The sequence below is a fragment of the Chamaea fasciata genome, unplaced genomic scaffold (genome assembly GCF_029207755.1).
Source record: "Chamaea fasciata isolate MVZ Bird 193981 ecotype frontalis unplaced genomic scaffold, bChaFas1.0.hap1 SCAF_24, whole genome shotgun sequence".
Lineage (NCBI taxonomy): Eukaryota > Metazoa > Chordata > Aves > Passeriformes > Sylviidae > Chamaea > Chamaea fasciata.
The window spans coordinates 5023024-5033527 of NW_027094109.1; the positions used below are offsets into that span (position 1 = coordinate 5023024).

The 10504-nt window shown below is 56.0% G+C and overlaps 1 protein-coding gene across 1 annotated transcript in view; it reads left to right on the plus strand.

The window, feature by feature from the left end:
* The window catches only part of NECTIN1 (nectin cell adhesion molecule 1), a 54574-nt gene extending 46634 nt beyond the window's left edge, over window positions 1–7940 (plus strand). The window contains exon 6 of the mRNA XM_066203310.1: window positions 7180–7940. Within this exon, the coding sequence (XP_066059407.1) occupies window positions 7180–7730 (551 nt within the window). The 3' untranslated portion in view covers window positions 7731–7940. The remainder of the gene's footprint in view (window positions 1–7179) is intronic.
* The last annotated feature ends 2564 nt before the right edge of the window (window positions 7941–10504 follow it).

Genomic DNA, 10504 nt, shown 5'->3' on the forward strand with positions numbered 1-10504 from the left:
TCCAAGTGCTTGGAGGTCAATGGATGGGATGTGCTAATTAGATGCTAATTACCCGGTATTTATTTATGATCATTATCACTGTAGCAGGTCTTTAATTCACACCTCCTGTCCTGGAAGCCTGCCTGCCGAGTTCTTCCTGGTACAGGCAATTCTCTGGGGGCTGTTTCTTTTGCCAGCGCTGGAAGAACAAAGCCCTTTGTGCCCAGCCCTGCCCAACCACCCAAAACCAGGGCAAGGTCATGGCCAAAATCAGCTGCTGGCCATTCCAGGGGAGTTGTCACCTCGGTGTTCCCGGGCCAGTGCCTGGTACAGGCTGAGCTGACTCCCTTTGGCAATAGAAATCCATCCCACGCCGTGCCCAGAACGTTGGGGCACGTTTGGAACAGTGAGCAGAGCTTAAAAACCTCCCAGCTCAGCCCTCAGGCACAGAGAAGGAGGAGGAATAGGGACTGAAGAGGACTTTGGGAGTACCAGGCTCTCACTGTCCTCTGTGTCCATTTCTTGCTCTCATTCTGCCTGTCCAACCCCGCCATGTCACCTGAGGTGTCAGGACAGCAGGCACAGCCCTCTCCTCGTGTTTCCTGCCCCTTTTGGGTGTGTCTCAGCACCACGGTGCCACTGGTGGTGGCTGCACCTGCTCACCTGCGCGGGCTCTTCCAGAGACGAGGGGCTGTGTGTTCCCCCCTCTGGGATTTGGAATTGTCTCTTCTCCTGGTGGTTTGTTTTTTTTTTTTTTTTTTTTTTTTTCAGAGGGCTGGTAGAGCATCGTTCTCACGCCCCACCAGCACAGGGCTGGCAGAGGAAGTGGGGGCTGGCAGGATTTTTGGGTTTGGTGCCTGCCTGCCTGTAATGTCAGCTGGTTCCCAAAGGTCCTGGCTGAGGTGTCGGGGTTAAATGAGAGGGAATGAAGGGCACACCCACAGCTGCCCTGCCAGGAGGGATTAACAGCCAACCCCACAGGCCAGGCCTGCACCACATTAAAAAAAAAACTATATATATCTTTTAATAATTCATGGGATCTGAATATGTTTATCCAGCTCTCCCGAAGGAGCGATTAGGCCGGTGCTGGGGAGGGCCCAGCCCTCCTCGCTCAGCTATTACAGGTACATTTGTTTGGGTCTTGCAGGCAATTTAGGGATTGTCAGTGGACCACGAAACCTCTTTCAAGAGCTGCATGCAATAAATGGAGTTCAATCTAGTGAGCAGCCAGCCTTGGGAGGAAAAAAAACCAAAACAACACGGAAGGCTGATGCGGAGAAAGCCCTGCAGCAGCTTTTCCCCCGTCTGTCTCCCTGTTCTCCCCCCTTTTGCCACCCAAAATCTTCCCTCCAGGCCCCAGAGAGGGAGAGTGCCGGGCTGGATTAGACCCCTGGTGGGGAGGGCAGTTTGTTCAGAGGGAGAAGGCTGAATGCTTCCGTGAGAGTTATGGCGCATTAAAGAGATTGATAAGTGGAAATTTAATATTTTATTCCGGCAATCTGTTCCCATAATAGCTTCTCCTGCCTTGCAGGACCTTTGTCAGTCGCAGGCAAGCCATGTAGTGTGACATGTAACTATTTATTACGGGCGGGTGGGTGACAGAATAAAAGGCTGTGCTTATGGACTGCACGTGTGTGGTGGTCCTGCACCCAGAACTGGCCATGGACGTTCACCTGTGTGATCCCAGGCTGCATCCTGGCCCTGGATAGCCACACTGGTGTCATCCCATCTGTATCCTGGTCGTGGATGCTCATATGTGTGATCCCGTTTTTATCCTGGCTGTGGGCACGCACGTGTGTGTGATCCCGTTTTCATCCTGGCCACGGACATTCACACCTGTGACTCCCAGTTTTCATCCTGGCCATGGAAATGGTTTTCCCAAACCTGCTGCACAGAGCAGGAATGAAGCATTTGTGTGATGTGAATCCATGGATTCGTGAACGTGGGCTTTTCTGGGTGCAGCAGAGCAAGGAGATCCCCTGGTCCTGTGCAGGACACATTCACCCACTTGTGCACTGGCTCCAGCCAGAGGAAGCACAAGGAGAAAGAGAGAAAACAAAAAGGCAAACGGACTTTTGAAGGAGACTCTCAGAGCTGGGGCAGCCTGTGCCAGCAGCTTTGCAGCCCTTGGATGTGCCACAGGCTGGGGGGGGAGGAAAAGCTGGCAGGGGTTGCTGTCCCCCCCCCCGCTCTCTTGGCTTCCAGCAGGGAGTTATTTACACACCAGCAGCGCCCTCGTCCCAGCAAGGTCACTGCAAACAGCCCCTGGAGCTGCTGCCACACAGCACCGGGCTCGGGAAAGCCCTTTCTGGGAAGTCCTAAATCCCAAGGCCTGCAGCAGGTGCTCCCGAATCCAGGCAGATTTAGGTGGGAGGATGTAGGGCCAGGGGGGCAAAGAGGAGCCAGCCCCGAGGGGGGGCCTGGCTGATGCTAATCTCCCAGAGTGGCTGTGCATCCTGTCTGGTGGCATCTGTGCCAGGGCTCCCGAGGGGAGCAGGGCTTGACTGACAGGGGATAGGTGACCTGAGAGAGAGATTAAAACCTAAGACACGTTTGGCATCTGGCCCGAAAGCCGTCACACTCTGACACGCCAGTGGCAGCTGCTGAACTCCTGGATTAGTTGCCAGTGGTTTTTCCAGCCCCGGGAACCCCCGGGAGGGAGAGGGAAGCAGGATCCCTTTGGAAAGCTGGAGATGGACGTGCAGAGGTGCAGAGGGGAGGGAGGAGGTCAGCAGTGCTCTGGGCTTCTCAAATTGCAGCTTTGTCCCCAGGTTTCTCCTTATCTCCCCTCGTGTACGGAACTCAACACAGGAGCAAAGTCCTGGGATAATTTGGCGTGGGCTGTTCCGGCAGGGAAAGTTTGCCGTCAGCAATCTGGCTCCTAAACAAACCCCACGGGGCCATTTCTGTATTTGCTGAGGCCACCTGGGAACTGGGAAGCCCCAGGAAAACGTTGGAATTCCTGTTCCTGTTCCTCCCTGGAGCTGCTGTCCACATGGTGCGGATGTTTGGTTTTTCCAAGGTGGGAGGAAATCCAGAGTCTTCCTCTTCTGGAAGAGCTTGGGCTGACACATGTCCAACAGCTAATTCCTCATGGAGTTTGACATTCTCTTCAGTGCCTGTGGCCACAGGGAGAATCCGGGCTGGTGCTGGCTTTCCCCTTGGTCCTTAGGATTGAGGGGAAAAGGATGGTAATGGGATTTAAAGGAAAAACATGTCCACAGGAAGAAGTCTTTTAAAATATCCCAGCAGATGAGCAGAAGAGCTTCTGAAAGCTCATTTCCCGTGGATCTGCATATCACAGAAGAATTGCTGGGTGTCTCAAAATACCCTTTGTGTGATCTGGGCCCTCGCTGCCCCTGGGAGCAGCCTCCCATCCCTCCGGGTTCTCTGATGTCTAATGAGGTTTAGCTCCCACCTCTCCCGAGGATCCCACTCCAGCCGTCTCCAGGAGCTTCCTGACAGGGATAATTTCAGCTCCTTCCCTCACATTGCACTAAAATTGGCCAGCAGGTTCAAAGAAGCAGCAGATAAAGGATTGACGGGCAGGTGGGATGATTTGCATGCGCCTCATTTTTATTGGAAAACAGCCATTAAGAGAAAGATGGGACTTCTTAAAGAAAAAGAACCTGTACTTTTGAAGCCGCTCTCGTGATGGGGAAGTTTGTAGGCTCGCTGTTGAGCCCTGGGGTGCTGCAGGAAAATGCCAGGGCCTTGCAAAGGGGTCAAAGGGAACCTGTGGGCTGGGCCAGGTGCCAGGCTGAGCCCGGGGTGGCCTCCTGTCTCCCTGCTCTCCCAGCTGCTGTCCCAGAGGTCCTGCTGCTGGCACGGGGACAGGAAGCTGGGCTGAAAGCAACAGCTGGCAGAGGCGGGCACGGGCAGATAGGGTTGCTGCTTTAATTCCTATTCATACAGCACTCCCTCTTTTTATAAGGGCTGGGGGCTGGCAGGCGGGGGGAGGCTTTTCATGCTGGCATTAAAGCCTGGCTTGTTCCCCCTCCCTGGGCTCCGCTGTCTCCTGTTTCTCCAGGCTGCTTTTCACAGTGGTTTTAATTCTCTCCAGACTCTTCCTAATGGATTTTTCACATGGGGCCCCCCAAGCACGCTCAGGCATCCCACCGGTTTCCAGGAATTTCACGCCCCCCTCGGACACAAAAAAAAAGGGGATCCTTTTCCCACACTTCCCCCTTCTCTCCTCGGTGTTTCTCTGTTTGCGCCCCGGATACGAAACACGGTGGGCAGAGGGGTGGGTCCCAGTTTGTGGGGTTGGCAGATGTCCTGGTCGTTAATGGAGCCGCATGTGGGGACAGGTGACACGCTGGTCCCCGCTCACCACCTGCCAGTGCCGAGGCACCTTGTCACAGGGCACGGCCACGTCCCGGTGAGGGTGACAGCAGTGACACAGCCCACCCCGCTCCCGGGCCAGCCCCGGTCTGTGCCGCCATCCAGTGGCAGTGCCGGGCTCTGGAGTGGCCGGACCCCCTCCTGACCTCGCCCCAGGGTCACCCAGCACACCCCCCGTGGGAGGATGAGGAGGGAGGGAGCTCTGTGGGTGATGTGGGGCTGCTGGCACGTTATCTTCCCCCCGTCTTTCTTCCTCCTCCCTTCCCACAGTCTGGGTTTGCTCTGTCTGGCGTGGGAACGGGGCTGTGGTGAGGAGGATGGGGATGGGATGAGGGCAGGAGAGAGTTCCTTGCCTGAGCGACGTGTGAAATGCACCAGGGATGGATGGATGATGCATGGAGGGATGGACGGACGGATGGATGGATGGGGGATGGAGGGATGGAGGGATGGATGGATGATGGATGGATGGATGGATGGAGGGATGGATGGATGTGTTCCTGCTCGTGTCCATGATGTTGGCAGTACCCGGGGGGTGGCACGGGGGTGGCGAGTGCTACATCAGGGGTGGGCAGCGCAAAAGGCAGGGAAAACATAAATATCTCCTGAGAAAGGTAGGAACACATCCTCCCTTTTCTCTTCACACTTCCAACCTGGGCTGTTAATGAGGCTTTTGGCAGGAAAGTGGGCCGTGCTCCTTCAGAAATCAGGCACAGACTTCCCCTCTCAGATCTGCTCTCCAGAGCTGGAGGCAGAGGGATCAGTGCGGTTTGAGGGATGTGCACGCCACGGCTGGGGCTGGTCTGCGTGGGTTTTGTGGGGCCACGCACAGAGTCAGCCCTGCTGTGGGGAACAGCGGGCTGTGGGGAGGCTTCAGAGCTGTGGGGAAAGGAAAGATGGAGCCCCTGGGGCTGAGCCAGCCTGCTGGGCTTCCCCTGCTCCCACTCAGCCTGCAGGTGCTCCCCTGCTCCGTGCACAGCTTTGGGAATTGGGCACCACAGAGGCTGGGACAGCCAGGAGCAGGGCTTGGGCAGGGGTGGAGGGAGCAGTGTGGGTGTTGTGTGGTTGAAGCTGAGCCCTCAGCGGGCAGGACCACGAGGGGATGGACGTGACTGTCCCTGGTGTCCCTGCAGAGAGGCTCTGCATGAACCAGCTGCCTGGGACAGGCCTTGTGTGCATGCAACATGTGGCTTTGGCTTTGCACAGCCCAGCCCCGGCTCCCCGTGCTGCAAGACATGCCCCTGCTGCTTCTCTGAGGCTGTCTTGGGGATAAAAATGCTGCCTGCGCAGCATCTCGCTGCTCATGCTGGCTGCAGCAGGACCCTCCATCTGTCCCCCAGCCCACTCTGCCCAGTGGGCTGCTCTCTGTGTGGGTTCAGCCTCAGGAGGCTTCGCTCCAGGCAAGCCAGCCCTGCAGAACCCAACACGCTGCTGTGGCGTTGATGTTTCAGCAAAGGCAGGAATTAATCATCTTCCAGGCACAAAAAAAAAAAAAAAAAACAACCCAAAATATTTAGGGCTCAGGCCAGCGATTGCTCGAATCCAGTGCCCTTGTCCAAAAGCTGCAGCTGTTGCAGTGCCTTCACTGGGGGGAAGCTCTCCTCTCCCCTCTCCCTCAGTGTCTGGGCTGAGCTGGGCCAGCAGGGACGTGCAGGGGGGCAGGCAGCAGACGCTGCCTCACGTGCCTTTGGAACCTGCTGCATTTCAGTCCCTCCTTCCCCATCACCCCACCCCGGCTGTGCTCAGGGGTGCTGAGTTTGCTGCAGGGTCTGCACCTCTCCTTGGGCTGCTGCAGGGGGGGGAAGTGAAGGCCAGGAGGCTCCAGGCCTGGAGGGCTGGCCTCGGGGGTGGGAAGAGCACTGGGAGAGGTCTCATGTGCAAAGACAAGGCTGCCCCAGGGCATTAAGCAGGCGCCTGCTGCCTAAACTGGGAGGCAAGTGAGGGGCTGAGACAACCAGGTGGTGGTTAATGCCTCATGGACACGGGTGTTCAGCAGGCTCTGAGCTTGGCCAGGGGCTGTAACTGTGCCCAGGAAGGCTGATTGAAGTCCTGGCTCAAACTTTATCTGTGCCAAAGTGTAGGTGTTGAACTGCATGAAAGAGAAGAGAGCTGCTTTCTCATCTCTTTCCTCTGCCTCTTTATGAGTTATTTCTTTCTTTCTTTCTTTCTTTTTTTTTTTTTTTTTTTTTTAAATAGGTCAGGGTAACTGTGGGAACAAGATTAGCAGGAGGAGTGGCACTGTGCTGGCCAGGGAAGGGAAAGAAGCAGTGGGAGGGTGGTCTGCAGGGTCAGCACAAGGGGTCAGGAGACAGCAGGGCTCCGAGCAGCTCTGTGGGTGTGTGGGGGATCACGGGGTGCCGCTGCCTTCTGGCCCCAGCTGGCTCTGATCCCGGCTGGGATGTGAGGAGAGGGATGCAGAGCTGGTGGAACCTCTGAGCAGCTCGGTGCCCACCCTCGGGTGGGGTTTGGGGTCTCGCTGCCTGTCAGGAGCACTCTCTGGGAAACCGGAATTCTGTCAGCCGGTGAAATGGAGCGCGCCCGGACTCAAGACACGGGGCTGGTGGGATCTGAGCGCACCTGGGGAGGGGAAACCACTGCTTCCAGCCTGCTCGGGGCTCCTGCATGAGGCTTGGCCAGCTTGGCACGGCACCTTCCCCTTGCTGAGGCAGAGCTGACCCCCGTGAGAACACCCCTCTTCCCCTTCCCCCAGTTTTTCCCTTCCCTGTTCCTTACCCTCATCTTCCCACCCCGCTCACCCCCCCGCCCCGGCCCAAACTGGCAATGAGAGCATGGAGGGGAGGGCGCGTTTCCGCATGGTTTGACACTGTTCCCCCTTTCCATCTGTCTTTTCCTACCCAGAATTCCCCTACACCCCGTCTCCAATCGATGATCACAAATCCATGGTGCAGCCGAACATCCCCACACCGGTGATTGGGGGCATAGTGGGAGGCGTCTCGCTGGTCCTGCTGGTGGCCGTGGTGCTCTTTGTGGTACTCCGGCGCCGGCGTCACACCTTCAAGGGTGACTACAGCACAAAGAAGCACGTGTACGGCAACGGCTACAGCAAGGCTGGCATCCCGCAGCACCACCCGCCCATGGCGCAGAACCTCCAGTACCCCGACGACTCGGATGACGAGAAGAAGCCGGGCCCCTTGGGCGGCAGCACCTACGAGGACGAGGACGAGGATGCTGGAGGAGGAGGAGCAGAGCGCAAGCTGGGCGGCCCCAAAGCCTACGAGGAGGACGCCAAGAGGCCTTACTTCACCGTGGACGAGGGCGAGGCCCACCCCGAACCTTACGACGAGAGGACACTCGGCTTCCAGTACGACCCCGAGCAGCTCGACCTGGCCGAGAACATGGTGTCGCAGAACGACGGGTCTTTTATTTCCAAAAAGGAGTGGTACGTGTAGCTCCACGCCCCCCACCTCTGCTACACTCACACACACTCACAAACACACACACGCGCTCACAAACACCGCGCTCTCCCTCCCCTGCAGCCCTCCCAGCGCACCCACGCACGCCCCGGCCGCCCCGCACAGACTTTTCGGATGCTCCCAGCAGGAAATGGGGCTGCTGGGGGTGAGCAGGGAGGGAGGGCGGCTTTGCTTACAGATCATTTTTTTTGGGGGGGGGGGGGGGAAAGGGAGGGAGTGGGGCTCGTGTGGGAGGGCGGGAGGTCGGGTAATTATTTTCTCTCGGTTTTGGTTTGGCTTTTTAATTTCTCTCTCTTCGACGACGACTTTCGTCCCCTTTCTGTGGTGTTTGTATTGGTCGGTGGCTTCGGTGTTACTCTTTGCTTTAACGACTTGTTGCCCAGCCTGTATATTACACTCTCGTTTGTGTCTTCATGTCTCAGAGTGCCCTTCCCTCCCCGAGGCTTCCTCCTCCCGCTCCCACCCCCCTGAAACACTGGAAATTTGTTTGTGTGTTGTCTTCTTTGTTTGTTTTTTAACCTTGGGAGGGGGGCAGGCGGGCTGTCCCTAGGACAGAGGCCAGGAGAGTTTTATGGCAATGGAAACATAGGTGCCATTATCAGGTGAATGGATTTTGGGTTTTTGTTCCCCTAATGGCTTCTTTATTTTTCCTTTTTTTTTTTTTTTTTCGGTGGGGTCTGGGTGACATTCCCATTGCCTGCTGCACACACCTGGAGAGAACCACACCCAGTTTTTAATGACTCAATGAAATGAAAGTGAGGAGAAAGGGGGGGAAAAAAAAAAAGCCCTGGACCGAACCCCAGGTGCAGGGGCTGATAGCAGAGCAGGGAAACAAAACTGCCATTTTCCTCCTACAATTTATTATTGCCTGCCTTTTCATTTTTCTGTCTTTGTTTGAGTGTTCTTTTAAATGAAAGACAAGGAGTATTTATTGCTGGCATTTCCCCCCCCCGTGACGGCTCAGAGAGAGGGCTGGCTGTTTTTGTTCTGTTTTTGCTGTTGTTGTCGCTGGTACCAGCCGCAGAGCAGTTCACTGGTGCACATCCACTGGGGAAGGGACCAACTGAGGACACTTTGCTTCTTCCACACATCCACTGCCTTCAGCTCTGCTCTGCACACCCAGGCAGGGCAGCACCAGCCCCTGAGTTTTCTTTTATTATACCACTAAGACTTAATTGTCATGTGTTTACACTTTATTTTTTTATTCTGGTCAGAGCACGGGGGCGCTTCTCTCTCTCTTTCTTTCTCTCCCTCTCTCTCCTAGCAACAACCCCAGCCTGTGGCTGCACCACGTAGCTGGCATTGATTGCCACTTTTCCAATATCACATCCCTCTCCTGAGCACAGGCTTGGCAGACAGGGTAGGAGGGATTGAGCCTGGGGTATTGATCTCGCCCTCCTTGCCTTGAGCCACGGCGTTGTGCTGGGGAGGTTTGGATTGCTGCTATCTCTGCTCTGTGAATAAATGGGATTCCAGACTTCAGGGCCCTCTGTCTCACACCGACCATCTCCAAATTAGATTCACTGGGTTGGGGCTTACTTTTTTTTCCTTCTCGTGGGTTTTATTATTTTTTTTTTTTTAATTTGATGTATAAATAAATCTTTTGTTTGAAAAGAAATCCCCAGTTTTCTGAGCTGTATTATCATGGACATCTAAAAATAGCAGGACTAATTCTCCTCCTGCCTTACCCGCTGGGTTTTGTTCCACAGCGGTTTATCCTGCTGCAGAAAGGGAGGAGGGTGGAGAGGCAGACCCACGGGGATGAGGAGAGGTCAGATCCCTGCTCCAGGCAGCCTCCAAAGCTTTCCTTTCCCCGGTGCAGGCCACAGGGAGCTCAGCCTGAGCCATCCCCAGCGTGCTCTGATTGCATTACTGGGGCAGTGGGCAATCCAATTGTAGGGCTGTAATCTCTCTGCTGTTCCTGCCAGCCCCTCGGGCTTCCTGGCTCCTGGCACCGCAGCCACATGCCTCAGGAAGGCTGCTCTGTGTCCTCTCAGAGCCAGGGCAGGCAGAGATTCCCTCGGGATCCCTGCGGCTGGACCGCCCCAGCTCCGTCCACTGCCACCAGCAGCACCCCGCTAGCAAGAGAGCCCCCAATAAAAGAAATAAAACCTCTTAATATCTCTCCAAATCTCCGATTACTGGTGATTAGGGGTGGGAGTGACTTCCCTCCGGTGCCTTGGGAGAGCAGCACACACACGGGGCTTTGATTCCCCCAGAGGGAGAGCCTGTAATGTGGATCACAGTGTGTGGTGCAGGGAGAATTCCCAGCAAAGTCCATCTCTGGAGTGAATAATCCCTTGGATCTGGATCTGAATCGGGATGGTGACAGAGCCTCCACCACCAGACTCTGGGGAGGCACCAGCAGGCTCTGAGGGAGATCGGAGGCACAGCCCCTGCCCTGCAGATTTCCCCCGGCACAGCAACACCCTGTGAGGAGATGGCTTTGGAAGAGAACAATCCTTTACGAAATCTGCAGGGTCCAGCAGCGATCCGCCACGTTCAGGCAGAGGCCGCTGCCCAGGTCTGGCAAGTTCCCACCACACTGACCCCACCGCTCTAAAGAGCAGAGGTGCAAAGCCTGGCAGGTGGGGCACAGGGGCCTGGGAGAGGTCAGGGCTCTGTGGCTGTTCCCGAGTTCAGGAGCCCAGAGGAATCTGCTTTGGGAGTTACTAGCTTGCCTTTGAAGGAGTCTTGGCTTCTTTATTGCCCATTCACACCTGGGCACTGAGTGAGGGCTCACAACCGCA